The sequence below is a fragment of the Ipomoea nil genome, unplaced genomic scaffold (genome assembly GCF_001879475.1).
Source record: "Ipomoea nil cultivar Tokyo-kokei standard unplaced genomic scaffold, Asagao_1.1 scaffold1562, whole genome shotgun sequence".
NCBI classification, from domain to species: Eukaryota; Viridiplantae; Streptophyta; class Magnoliopsida; order Solanales; family Convolvulaceae; genus Ipomoea; species Ipomoea nil.
The window spans coordinates 2,335,393-2,350,040 of record NW_017617990.1 but is presented as its reverse complement, the minus strand read 5'-3'; the positions used below and the strand labels follow the sequence as shown (position 1 = coordinate 2,350,040).

The 14,648-nt window shown below is 38.2% G+C and overlaps 2 protein-coding genes across 2 annotated transcripts; both read left to right on the top strand.

Annotated features, from left to right (window-relative positions):
* The first annotated feature begins 7,257 nt into the window (after window positions 1-7,257).
* LOC109189745 (L-lactate dehydrogenase A-like) lies at window positions 7,258-9,716 on the top strand. Its single transcript, XM_019340350.1, has 2 exons — window positions 7,258-7,942; window positions 9,046-9,716. Exons 1-2 carry the CDS (start codon window positions 7,334-7,336, stop codon window positions 9,487-9,489), a joined length of 1,053 nt encoding a protein of 350 aa, XP_019195895.1. The 5' UTR covers window positions 7,258-7,333; the 3' UTR covers window positions 9,490-9,716.
* Window positions 9,717-10,482: 766 nt separating this feature from the next.
* Window positions 10,483-13,704, top strand: LOC109189747 (NADH dehydrogenase [ubiquinone] 1 beta subcomplex subunit 8, mitochondrial). Its single transcript, XM_019340353.1, has 4 exons — window positions 10,483-10,757; window positions 10,884-10,970; window positions 11,117-11,212; window positions 13,298-13,704. The coding sequence occupies exons 1-4, from the start codon at window positions 10,620-10,622 to the stop codon at window positions 13,352-13,354; spliced, it is 378 nt and encodes a 125-aa protein (XP_019195898.1). The 5' UTR covers window positions 10,483-10,619; the 3' UTR covers window positions 13,355-13,704.
* The last annotated feature ends 944 nt before the right edge of the window (window positions 13,705-14,648 follow it).

Genomic DNA, 14,648 nt, shown 5'->3' with positions numbered 1-14,648 from the left:
AACGCCACAAGCTCACATTGTTTCGCATCAGCCTCAAGTGGACTACAACACCGCCTTATTTTCCAACTTCTGGTTCCTGGACACTGGCGCTAATGCCCATGCGACCCCAAATGCAGCGGCGTTAAGTAATGTTGAGCAATACACCAGGGACGGAGCATTGCGCGTGGGTGATGGTTCAGGTCTGCCCATTCATAACACAGGTTCTTTAAGTTTATTGCCCAAGTCTCAGTCACTGTCCCTAAATAGTGTATTGCATGTCCCTAAATTATGGGCCACATGTTCGTAAATTACGGGCCTCTTTAATATCTGTACATAAATTCACCTGTGACAACGATTGTTTATTTTGAATTTCACCTTTCCCATTTTGTTGTGAAGGACCGTATCACCCGAGAGATTCTTCTTAGAGGTCCAAGTCACGGCGGGATGTACTCACTCACCGCGTATTCTCCAGTTGCATTACTCTCAGCCAAAACGTCTCCCACAATATGACATAATAGACTTGGGTACCCCCATACCCGAGTCCTACGTCAGGTTCTTACTAGCTGTCCTGTTAGTGGTTCGTTACATTCAATAAACTCATTGTGTATCGCGTGTCAAATGGGTAAGTCTGTGCGCTTCCCACTCACGCGTATTGAGATATCGAGTCAGTCTGTACTGGATTTAATATTCACGGACATTGACATTTGAGGACCGTCACCGGTACCTTCTATAGATGGTTTTAGGTATTTTGTCCTTTGTGTGGACGATTTTTCTCGATTTTTTGGGTACTATCTAATGAAGTCTAAATCGGATATCTATTCTATATTTGCTAAATTTCGTGCGTTAGTGGAAAATTCATTTTCGACCACTATTAAATGTGTTCAGTCGGATATGGGCTGTGAATACCGAAAATTACACACGGCGAAGAATTTTACACCGACAGTCGTCGCCGCACACACACACGAGCAGAAAGACCGTAGCGTAAACACCGTCACGTTGTCGAAACTAGGCTAACTCTACTTGCCCAAAGCCATGTACCACAAAAATATTGGTTGTTTGCCTTCGAGTCTGTCGTTCATTTAATAAATCGTCTACCTTATACTGTTTCCCAAAACGTCAGTCCCTACTCCCAGTTATACTACAAGTCTCCTAATTACAGTTTGTTACGTGTGTTCGAGTGCGAATGCTTCCCGTGCCTACATCTATACAATAAACACAAAATGGACAACCGGTCTACTTCATGTGTTTTTCTGGGATATCCATATTCATGTTGATGGGGATATGGGACCCAAGGGGGTCCATTTTATTGGGAAAGTATTGGCCCAACTGGGGGTGGTGAAAGAAGGAGGTTGGCCCAAGTTTTGTTGGGCTAGGAAGACAAGCACGCATGGTGGGCCGGGGTGAAGAGCATGGACCTGAAGGGGGGAGGTAGGTATGGCGTGAGGGGGGGGGGGGGAGGTAGGTGGCCGTGGGGTGGCCGGCGTCGGCCGGCTGCCGTGGCCAGAAGAACCGCCGGCTGGGGCACTGGCCCCAGCCGACCACAGCGCGCGGGCCTGGCGCTCCCCACCCGAGGGCACGGGGGCGGCGGCCACTACCGCCCACGGCCAGGGGCGGGTCGCTGGCCCCGGCTGGCGACACCGCACCCGGCGCACGACCTAGGGGCACGGCGGCTGGACGCCCTCGCGCAGGGACGTGAGGGCGGTGGTCGCCGGCGCCCGCAGCCAGAGCGGGACGCTGGCTGGGCGCGGGCTCAGCACCCCGTGGAGGGGGCGCGGCCTACGGCGTTCTGGCGGGTTGCCCGGCGGCCTGGAGTGGGGGATGCGTGTGCAGGGTGCGTGTAAGGGGCACGGGAATTTATGAAGCATGGTGGACGTGCAGATTGGCGTACGGAAAATGAGGGAGTGGCGACTAAAGCACGTGGGGCACGTGGAGGCCCAGGAGGGGAGGGGGCAGGTTATAAATAGGGGTCCCGGATCCTTAGCTAAGGGCAACTCAGACACGATAGGCACTACGGTCTAGTGGTCTTGATCTCATACTCTCAACCCAACCACCTGGGTTCGATTCCTGCAAGTAGCATATTTAGCTATACCCTATCCTGTGGGCCTTGTTCTTTGTATTTGGGCCGCCTGGGTATGTACCTCGGGCTTTTGTACGTATTGTTCTGGGCCTAGTGCCCTACCCTTGTCCTATGTTCCTATACCCGGTTTATAGTGGACCCGGTCCCAATAAAACCATCACATGTCTTGGCTATAGGTGTTTGGACAGGAACTCAGGTCGCATTTACATTGCTCGAAATGTGCGATTCAATAAGGAGGTTTTTCCCTATGCGACCGCACACCCTGCAGTCCAGACTGGACCTAAAGCTAAAGAGACTACGCTTCGTTGGGCGTGTGCTCCAGTCTTGCATACCCCATCTCCAGTCCAGCCCATGCAGGCGCCTTCACCGGTCGTGAATCTGCCACACCCGTCGCAATTGTCGAGTCTGTCGACTTCTTCCTCGACAGCAGGCATTGCCTCCTCTTCATTTCACCCGACGACTTCATCAACTACCACAGGCAGGCGCCATGGCGTGAGGCCTAATGTCCGGACTCATGTTATGCAGCTACGAACATCAACCCATGCACGGCGACAGTATCCGGAATAACGCCCGACTTCAATGGCGACCTCCATAGATGACGATGAGCCCACCTGTCACTCGCAAGTTGTTAAATCCTCACGTTGGCAAGCGGCAATGGACACTGAGTTCAGCGGCTTACTACAAAACCAAACCTGGCGTCTAGTTCCCCCCACGTCGTGACATAAATGTAATAGGCAGCAAATGGGTATTTCGTATTAAATGGAAATCCGATGGCACCATCAACCGCTACAAGGACCGACTCGTGGCCAAGGGGTTTAACCAAGTGCCGAGCGAGGATTACTCCGAAACGTATAGTCCGGCGGTCAAACCGACCCACCATTCGGCTACTCCTGGCCTTCGCCGTGTCGAATAAGTAGACTATGTGCCAATTGGATGTCCACAACGCCTTTCTAAATGAGCGCATTGACGAATACATCTATATGCGCCAACCACCCGGCTATACAAATCCGAACTTTCCTGAACATGTTTGTAAACTACAATGCTCGCTGTATGGGCTTAAACAGGCCCCTCGTGCGTGGTTTAAGAGGCTGCACGACTTTTTGCTAGAAGTTGGGTTTCGTCCGTCCAAAACAGACGTTTCCTTATTTATTTTTTACTTTGGACAGGTACGGGCGTATGTGTTAGTTTACGTGGATGATATTCTCCTGCTTGGCAACAAACTCGACATGATCAACAGTGTTATGGCCCATATGTCTACTTCATTTCGCATTCGGGATCTGGGTCGGCCTCGGTTCTTTTTAGGCATCGAGCCTACTTATACCAAAGATGGCTTGATGCTCTCACAATAGCGGTACATGTCGGAACTCCTACGCAAAGCCGGCATGAAATCTTGCAAGCCGTTATCCACTCCAATGGCGCTAGCTACTTCTAGTTCTACTGTGCGGTCATTTCTCCTCGACGATCCAACGTCGTACAGACGTTTTGTTGGATCCCTGATGTATCTACTAATCACTCGCCCAGATTTGTCTTTCTCTGTGAATCGCCTGTGTCAATGCATGCATGGCCAACGCAGGATCACTGGGCATCACTCAAACGGGTGTTGCGCTACGTGCAAGGCACGCAGAATCTGTGTCTCCGTCTCACACCGTCGTCTTCTTCGGTAGTGTATGCCTTTTCAGACTCTGACTGGGCTGACTGCTCTCTAGATCGGAAGTCCATTGCGGGCTACGCCATGTTTCTAGGCCCCAATCTTGTTTCTTGGACATCTAGAAAGCAACGGACCGTACCACTTTGTTCAGGATAAAGTGACGACTGGTGCCTTAAAGGTGAACTTTGTCTCTACCAATGACCCGCTCGCGGACATTTTTACCAAGCCCCCTTCTTCGTCTCGCTTTGGTGATCTACGGTGCAAGCTTGGCGTGGTCCCGTGTCCCTCTTCAACTTGAGGGGGAGTATTAGGCAGTTAGATATTAGTTAGATATTCCTGTGTAGTTAGAGGCTATTCTGAAGTGGTTATCTATTTCTTTGTTAAAGCTTGTCTATAAATAGCTTTGTATTCACTTATGGAATTACAGTAAAACATTATAAACTCAATTCATATAGTTTTATAATTATGAATATAGAGTTGTGAACATAATTGTGAACATAGAGTTCTGTAATTGTGAATATAAAGATTCAATAATTATGAATATGAAGTTCAAAAATTATGACAGAGTTTTATAATTATGAACATAGAGTTTAGTAATTATAAACATAGAGTTTTGTAATTATGAATATAAAGTTCAATAATTGTGAATATGAAGTTCAAAAATTATGAATATAGAGTTCAGTAATTATGAACATATAACTGTGTCCACCTTACAAGGTGGACACAATTCCACGGCATAACGATTGAGACATCTACATTTGGGCCGGTTGACATATGCTCCAAGTACCATGGAGTAGAGCTATTGACGTAAATTATTGTGTGGACCATGGTCCACACAATTGTGTGAACTATAAATATCATGTACATTTTTAATAAATTAAAAGTACATTATTTTCGTACTGAAGGTACATTATAGTACCCTTAGTATATTAAAAATGTATCATACGTATAAAAATAATGTACTCATAGTATATTAAAAATGTACTTTTTATTTATGATCCACACAATTGTATGAACCATGATCCATGCAATAATGATTGAGCTGTTGAAACGCGGGCCTGTCAAAGCCTGTCAATGTACTATTTATTAATATATTTTTTCAAGAGTAAATACCCAAAATGGTCCCTCGACTATACCTAAATTCACAAATTGGTCCCCGACTTTCAATTTTAACCAATTAAGTTCTTAACTTTGCAATTTTGATACGATTTGGTCCTCCATCTATTTGACCGTTTGTTGACCGTGATCGACGATCTCCAGAAGAACCTTCAGCTCTCGTCGGAGCACGTGGAGGCCTCCAGGATGACGTTGCACTGGTTCGGAAACGCGCCGTCTTCTTCGCTCTTGTACGAACTCAACTACATTGAATCCAAAGGGAGGATGAAGAAAGGCGATCGGACTTGGTAGATTGCTTTCGGCAGTGGATTCAAATGTAACAGTGCGGTCTGGAAATGCAACCGGAACCTTAAAAAATCGACGATGGACCATGAAATTACATATATATCCTCAAAAATCACAGTCAACAAACAGTCAAATAGATGGAGGACCAAATCGTGTCAAAATTACAAAGTTAAGGACTTAATTGGTTGAAATTGAAAGTCGATGACCAATTTGTGAATTTAAGTATAGTCGAGGGACTATTTTGGGTATTTACTCTTTTTTCAATATGGTTTTGAAATATTTTACGAAATTTATTGGAAGGTCATAGACGGCTGGAAAGTTATTTACTTCTGGAACAAGAACATATTTCTTGTTCAACAAGTGGAACATATTTCTTCTGGAAAAAAAAAATCAATGTCTAAGGATTAGTCATTAGTTATACTAAGGTAAAATTCCAGAATAAATAAAAGTTGTCGGTTTACTCGGTTACAACATACCGCCCATTGTATTTCAAAAAGTGTAATTAGTCATTAAAATAAAGCCTCCCAACTAATAAGACTTTTCCCAAGGTTTCAACTTATAAAAATTCTACACTACGTAATGATATCTTATTATTTTTTTTAAAAAGTTGAATCCCTAATTTCAAGAGCTTCACAAACTGTCTCGACATAATATTTGGAAGAATATAAATCATGGTAATTCAGTTGAATTATGGTTATACTTTTGATTGCTTATTAAATTTGTTTTTTTTTTTTTTTTTTTTTTTTTTTTTTTTTTTGGATTGCTTATTGTGGTTATACTTTGGATTGCTTATAAAAGTTTCTTTTGATTGCTTATTAAATTTATACTCATTTTTAAAAAATACTCAACCAATGGATTTTTTTCTAAGGCCACAAGTGAATTCTTAATTTCTTAAATAGGGACGAGAGATATTATATTTTTCACCCTGTGGGGACAAATGTGAAATGTGTGAATTATATGATAATAATATTTGAAAACATGTACCTTGGTTTAAACTTTAAACATATGTTTCTAAACATTAAACTTTAGTAATGGTGGATTGAATAATGATGTGCTTTCTATTTATTAAAATTTAAATTGATAATTAGGTTACATATTAATATGCTTTATTTATTGTATGCAACACATTCTTTATGTGTGCATAAATTATTCAGTAGACCCGTATAAAAATGTCCATAATTTACATATTAAACTATCACAATTTAATTTTTAAAAATTTACAATTTATATATTACGAACACACAATGTTAACATATATATAATTCATTACCTTGTTTTGTATTCATAAGCTCATTTTAAATACCAATTAAAATTTAATGATCTTAATAGTTGTGATGTGTTTTGACTTAAAAACACAATTTATATATTTATACTTTTTTAGAACTATTATTATATATTAAACCGTACTATAAATATAATGTTGATGACCTAAAAAGCAGCAATGCAATATTTTATATTTCAACATGTTTTACTGTTTTTTTTTTTTAAATTAATTCTTTGAAAATTGTCAATCACCTTACACTGTGATTGATTTTGAAGGGAATTTAAATTTCGTTCTCATTTAATTCTCACTTAATTGGAAGAAATTACAATTCTATGGATTTACAGTTCCCTTATTTTCATGGAATTAAAATCTCACGTCTCATTAGAATTTTTTAATTCCATAGATTTTAAGAAGAAAAAAAAAATCATGAGACAAAATTACCTCTTTAAAAAAAAAACTTAAAATTAATGTCCACAACAACAATAAATATTTTAGACTTTATATTACTTATTCCCTTTTCAATTCTCATGTATACCAAACATTAAAATTGAAATTCTCAATAATTATATTCTTATAAATTAAACATTGAAATTTAAATTCCAACTTTATTCCTTGTAATTTATCCCCGATGACATTGCAATTCATTTTACACGTAATTCCCTCCCTCAATCAAACACTCTGTTATAGTTTAGTAGTAGTCATGGACTTATGGGTTCAATCCTAATATAGAAACAGTATTGATTCTTTATGTTTCAATAAATTGAAAAAATAATTATTGACCGATATTACATTTCCTAGTAAAATATCTTGAAAATTAGTCATTGGCCTCTGTTTTTCAATTTCGTGGATTCTGAACGTTGACCGTTGAAGACAACTGGATTTTTCTATATATACTGCAAATATATTCTTCTTTCTTCTTCAGCTAGAAACTATACGCCATTGCAGAGCATCATAGAATTCTACAATGCATAAGAGTTCATCGTCTTCCTCACTGGGTCCGGGCGGGCTGGACCTAAACCAGGCCTTCTTCAAGTCCGTTCAGAACGCGGCGCCGCCGTCTCCCACCAAGCGACACACCAAAATCTCCGTCATAGGCGTCGGGAACGTCGGCATGGCTATAGCGCAGACGATCCTCACGCAGGATCTCGCCGACGAGCTGGCCCTAGTCGACGCCAAGGCCGATAAGCTCCGCGGAGAAATGCTCGATCTCCAGCACGCCGCCGCCTTTCTCCCGCGCACTAAGATCCACGCCTCCGTCGATTACTCCATAACGGCCGGGTCGGATCTCGTCATCGTCACGGCGGGTGCCAGACAGAACCCGGGCGAGACCCGCCTGAATCTCATCCAGAGGAATTGTTCGTTGTTTAAAAGCATCATTCCGCCGCTGGCTAAATACTCTCAGTATGCTATTCTGCTCATCGTTTCCAATCCGGTGGATGTACTGACCTACATCGCCTGGAAGCTCTCCGGCTTCCCACCGAATCGGGTCATCGGGTCGGGCACCAACCTGGACTCTTCCCGCTTCCGATCCCTCATTGCTGATCACCTTGATGTCAATGCTCAGGACGTTCAAGTAAGTTTATTTTTAATAATAATAATTATTATTATTATTTTTTAAAGGAATTATTATTATTATTATTATTATTATTATTATTATTATTATTATTATTATTATTATTAGCAAGTATACTCCATTAGTACAGCCTTAATGAAATCATTTATAATGCCAATTGATATTGTTTAGAAATTTAGAAAATTAGGGGAAACTCGATAACTACAAGATTTCAAATCGACTCTAGGTGCGAGCAGATTATTAGCTTTTTTGGTTTAAGCGAATCAACTATGCTTAACTTAAGCTGGTTAACCTTCTCGGGTCTTTTACAGAAAATTAAGTGATGTCACATGTTGAAACCTTAATCAACTTCAAAAGCTAGCTTCTAAAATGGTGAGTCTTAACAGGCTAATAAACTGCATTCAAAGCAGACAGATAGGTGATGTGAGACTCAGTAGAAACTACAAGCTTTGATTTTGTTATAAGAGCAGTACTAAGTTGCAGAAATAATTTGGAAATCCATACCATGTTAGAAACCTTAATCAACCTTAAACGATAAGTCACCCAACGAGAACTACAATCTTTATTGGTTCAGTATAGACTATAGAGCAGTGCTAAATTGCAGAAAGTTGGGAAAAAGATAAATTACTCAGAATTAGTTCTTGTGTCAGCTCGTCGCCAATGGTTTGATGAAAGCAACCTAATCTTTTCGTGAACCAATACCTTTCAATTTCTTTTTCTCCTGAAGATAACAAACCTTGAGCTGCCATATGTTTTTGCAGTTTATTTACTTATTCATAGGACAGTGACATTATATAGTTAGTATCTCTTATCAAAATCGCCCTGAAATATGCCCAGTTGACTCCTGCAACTTGCGATTTGATTCAATTGTTTTGCTGTCACTTTCCATCTTTTAATGGTTGCGTCTGCTAATCACGTTTGGTTCGACAAAGTTTCAAATATGTAAATGAATGGTATAAGCCACCAGGGCACTGAGGGCAGCTGTTCTTTTCATTACCAAAAGCTAGTCTTGGCTGTTGATTTCTTACTGTCATAGGGAAACTGTGTGGTAAATTTTATCTGCTGCCCCCAATGGTAACTTGAATTGTGGGTTCTTGCACCAGGCGTACATTGTTGGGGAGCACGGTGACAGTTCAGTGGCGCTGTGGTCAAGCATAAGCATAGGAGGGGTACCGGTTCTAAGCTTTCTTGAGAGGCAACAGATTGCGTTTGAGAAGGAAACGCTGGAGAACATCCACCGAGACGTGGTGCAGAGTGCGTATGAAGTGATCAGTCTGAAAGGCTACACCTCTTGGGCAATTGGCTACTCTGTGGCTAACCTGGCTCGGTCCATACTTCGTGACCAGAGAAGGATTCACCCTGTCTCGGTCCTCGCCAAGGGGTTCTATGGCATCGAGGGGGGCGAAGTTTTCTTGAGCTTGCCATCGCAGCTCGGGAGATGGGGCGTGTTGGGCGTTACCAACGTGCACCTTACTGAGGAGGAAGAGCAGAAGCTTAGGGAGTCTGCTAAGACCATATTGGAGGTCCAAAGCCAGTTGGAAATTTGATCATAGGATGAGCCCATGCCATGATATATTACACATAAGTGTGGTTATTGTGTTTTATACTTCTAAGTTTATTGTTGTTGGATCTGTGGGGCTTTTCACTTTTGTCTAACTTATCCATGCTCTGTATTCCACTATTTTGTATCTTTGTTGAAGAGAGTTGGTGAATGCAAATCTTATGTAACAAATTATTAATGAGAAAAGTTTAATTTAAGTTATTTTTACTAGAATGGTGAAGAAGGAAACCTATAATTACTATTCAAGAGTGTACACTAGTACATTTTGTTCATGTATAATAGTGTGTAGCACGACCAAAATCAATTAAATTAAATTCTTTATTATTAAAAAAAAGAAGACATGTAAGGACATTTTGCTTGTAATTCAACGCTTAACAAAATAGATGATTGTTTTGACCTAAATTGTAACACAACCAATGCTATTCGAAAGTTAATTGATTGATATTGGGGATGTATATTTAAGCATATACCCCGCGCAACAAATCGATGTACTAATTGGATGACTCAAAATAAATTTCTTAATAGTGACTACAACTCTTTGATACGTCTCGAAATAGTCTAAAATTATTATTTTTCGTATGGACTCTAGTTCTATAGATAACCTATATTATTGTAATTCTATTTATTCTTATTTACTTAGTATGTATAAAAATGACACATTTTTATTCTTTATTAAGACAAAAATTACGGAGTTAGAAGAGTTTGTTTTTACTGATATAGTGCAGGTGACGAGCACCCATAGAGTGAAGAGCGAGGAAGAGTGCCTAAGTTTGGGTCTCCTGTTTTGATAAAAAGAATTGAAAAAATTTCAATTTTTAAAAGATCAAATTTAATCAATTCAACACAAATTATTAAAATAAAACAGCCAAAATACTAAAATTAAAATTATCTACGGAGTATATTTTTTCAGTTAACAATTTCACTAGCATCATGGCAAGAACTTTTGAACTCTGTTTGGGGGTGATATATAATAACCTATTTTACATGGGGCTTATATGGAAATAACTTTTCCTGCCTTCCTTCCTTTGATATCTGATAGGTAAGCTTCAACAACATTTACCCTACCTGATTCTGCACTGAAATCCCCAAATCAGCGAGCGATCCGATCATCGGAAAATGGCCGGAAGATTGAGCCAAGCAGCGGCGCACATCATGGGCGGTAGAGGAGTCGTCGCGCGCTCCGTCGCCTCCTCCCTTCGTACTCGCGCCGGCATGGGCCTCCCCGTCGGCAAACATATTGTTCCCGATAAACCTGTAATTTTCCATTCCCCAAATAGATACATTGATAGTTTATGTAATATGAGTGTGAATTTTCTTTGCATTTCTAGTTATTAGAGTATGAAGCCCTAATTAAGTTTCGGCGTTTTGATTTCATTTTAGCTCCCGGTGAATGATGAACTCATGTGGGACAATGGGACTCCGTTCCCGGAACCCTGTATTGATCGTATTGCCGATACCGTTGGAAAGGTTAGATTTGTGCTTTTTCCTTCTATTGATTTGTTTTTTGAGGTGATATAGCATTGCTAAATTGAGTTTTTTTTTTTTTTTTTTTTTTTTTTTTTTTTTTTTTTTTTTTCTTTTTTTTTTTTTAATTGTGTTATTTGTTGGATCAGTATGAAGCATTGGCTTGGATGTGTGGTGGATTGGGATTTTTTGCTTCTCTTGGACTGATGGCTGTCTGGAATGACAAAGCTTCCAAAATCCCATTTGTGAGTTACAACGTTCATTTATTCTTGTTTGGTTATTGCCATTGTATCAGATTAGCTTACATATTGTGTATTAAGGGATGAAATCAAGTTGCAATGGCATATATGTTTCAAATTAAATAAATTAAATCTACTTGCGCCAAGATATGTTATGATGCTGCTTTCATTGTGTGGTCTCTTTGCATAATGCTCTCAACTGAGAGAGCCTTTTGTCAAAAGGGAATGACGATGGTTTGCTGCTGTAGAGGATAGTCATACTTGCTTGTGCTATACTATCTTCATAAGTTAACACGAAATACATGACTAACATGAAGAATTGGGTATCTTTGCATGATTGTTGATATCATATTGTGTCGGCAGTGCTATTTGTTGGGTATGTGTAAGATTATGTATTTACTTTTTTCTAGGTGCAAAGGTTTTGTCCTTTGAATGCCTTATTTTCTTTTCTTCATAATAAAATACTTAAAAGATAATAACTTTCCAGGGCACTAAGCTAAAAAGTATACATGAAATAAAACGAGACATTTTGCATTTTTTATTTTCTGTGGAAGTGCTCTCTTGTAGTCTTTGTATTTCTTATATGAAATCAAGGAAATCCCTTTGATCTGCCACCTACTGAAAACTATCTTTAGGAATTTGATTATAGACATGCCAAGCCTTCTAGAAATTTAGTATATAATCCTTTCATAACTCAGTCAAATATATGCCTTTCTGTATCTTAGTTATTCAATTTATGTGTGCTTATACATAATACATATGCCAATTCCTCTAAGAGATGATACAAAATTGATATGTTGAAAATTGTATTTTCTGTCATCCTTGTGAAAACCCTGTATTTATACTTTATCCATGAGAAACTTTACTTTCATATCTTTATTATTGTGATTGATAATGATGTCTTTGACACTTTTCTGTTTGAACTGCCTACTCTCATATGTTTCAGCCTCACATAAAAGATTATTGCTGTTATTCTACCGTCATTTTTTTTTATATCCCACTTGACAACATGCTCACTCTTGAGCAGATAATAGTTGATGCATCTCCTTTAATATTGCAAAGACCCTTAATACCCTTTTCTTGATCCTCAGCACCCTACACTTTGTCAAAACCATCTTCAAACCATTCACACAACACAGAGTAATATTAAGGGGTCGTTTGGTTCACGGAATGTCAGATTACCTTAGGGAATGTTAGATTGCTGGGAATGTTAGATTACTGGGAATGTTAGATTCCTGTGTTTGGTTAAAATTGGGGTATGTAATATAATCTTGTTTGGTTTAGGATTATCTTGTATACACACTATAATATCCTTAACATATTTTAATAAATTTAAAAATTAAAATAAATAAATAAGATAACGGTATCATATATAATTACATGATTTTAAAATATTAACTAAAATCTTGAACTTGAGAAACAAAATTATTTTATATGCTAATATAACATAATAAAATATATATATATATATATATATATATATATATATATATATATATATATATATATATATATATATATATATATATATATATATATATAAAATAAACTAACATAACTAAGGTTATCTTACATTACCTAAGATTTTGAAGGGAATCACATTCCCTTCAAAATCCTATGTGGAGGGAATGTGACATTCCTTGGGAATGTCAGATTCCCTAAGATAATATGAACCAAACACTGGTATGTGAGCTTTGGAATGTCACATTCCCTTGGTTATGTTATATAACATGAACCAAACGCCCCCTAAAAGTTAAAATCTACAGCCCACCTAAAGAAATTATGTTATTAATCTCTATTGTAGCAGTTTGAAATCAAGTGCTGTTGGGGTATAGCTGCAGTTTACTGATCTAACTTTGAAAGAAAGCCCAGTTGGCCATATCTTATTTCTCTTCTCTCTGTTCTACCTCTTTGAAGTGCAGAATGACATTCAACTTTCATAGTAGATTAAATGGCAAATGCAATAGATAAGCAGACTAACTAGCCTCCTTTGTGCCCTCTTATCCTTGTTTCTGTTGGTATTCTCATTCTAGTTTTCTTATTATTTGCCTGAAGTTGATTCACTTCTTTACATGTTCTTTTCTTGATCAGACACCGAAGGTATACCCATATGACAACCTGAAAGTGGAGCTTGGAGGAGAGCCGTAGGTATCTGATTGTCAGTGGATGAGCTCGATGCATGCTTTCTTGTGTACCCTCCTTCATTTTGAGGTTAAAATAAAACTATAAACTATTGTGCTTTATTGAACATCTGCAATCAAATAGTTGAAATTAGTTTTGAAAGCACACTAATCATTCTTGCCATCTTACAAGAATCTGAATACTCTGGATCACTACAATATGAATAATGGTTTTTACGTTTTAAGATAGCTCTGTCTGACACGTAAAACTTTTCTTAATTTTGTCTCTGTAATGGTCTTTAAAGAGTTTCTCCGACACTCGGAATGTAATTACTGAAATTATGTTTGTTCTTTCTTTAATTGGGTTTTATAAGCCAAGAATAGTTTATATGTTTACAAGTTAAACCTGCAACCTGAAATTATGCATGCCTGCATGTATATATATATATATATATATATATATATATATATATATATATATATATATATATATATATATGAAAGTGATTGTTGATATGGTAGACATGCCAGAGCTTTTAAGAATCACTGCAGATTCTTCAGAACAATATGAATAGTATATGTTCTTGAAGTTTATGTATCAGTCACTATTTTGGTGGCTAGCTTATATTATTGTAAAACATCTACTGATATTTGGTAATCAAATTAGGTTCATCTAATCCTTGGTATTATTAACTCTATATGGATAGCTTTCCCAAGCAGGCATTTACAATTTTTTATTATGACTTTCAATTGGATCATAAATGATCAATTGACTATTGATTTTTATCAATTTTTATCTTTGACTTTCAATTGGACCATAGATGGTCATTTGACTATTTATGAATATTTAATTGGAGAACCAAATTTGGAACAAAATCAATAGTTGAGAGATTATTTATGGCTAAATTGAAAGTCAATGACTATTAGTAAATGTCAATAGTCAAACGACTATTTATGATTTAATTAAAAGTTAAAAGATAAAAATTAATAAATCTCACTAGTCAAAGGACTGTTTATGGAATTAACTCGACTTGTATGTGTGAAAAAGTAGTTTTATATTTTATCATTTGTTTGGTGGAAAAAAAAATTAATATAAATGCATCCAAATGTTATTATATTAGCAAAGTACCTTGTGCTTAGATGGTATGTAGTGACTCTCTCATATGGGAGATCATGAGATTGAGTCTCACGTGCTTAGATGACATGTAATGACTCTTTCATATGGGAGGTCATGAGATTGAGCCTTAGTGGATGCGGTATTGACTCTTTGTTGTTGAGAAAGTAAATAAAATTGACTCTTTGTGTTATAAAAGGGTTTTCCC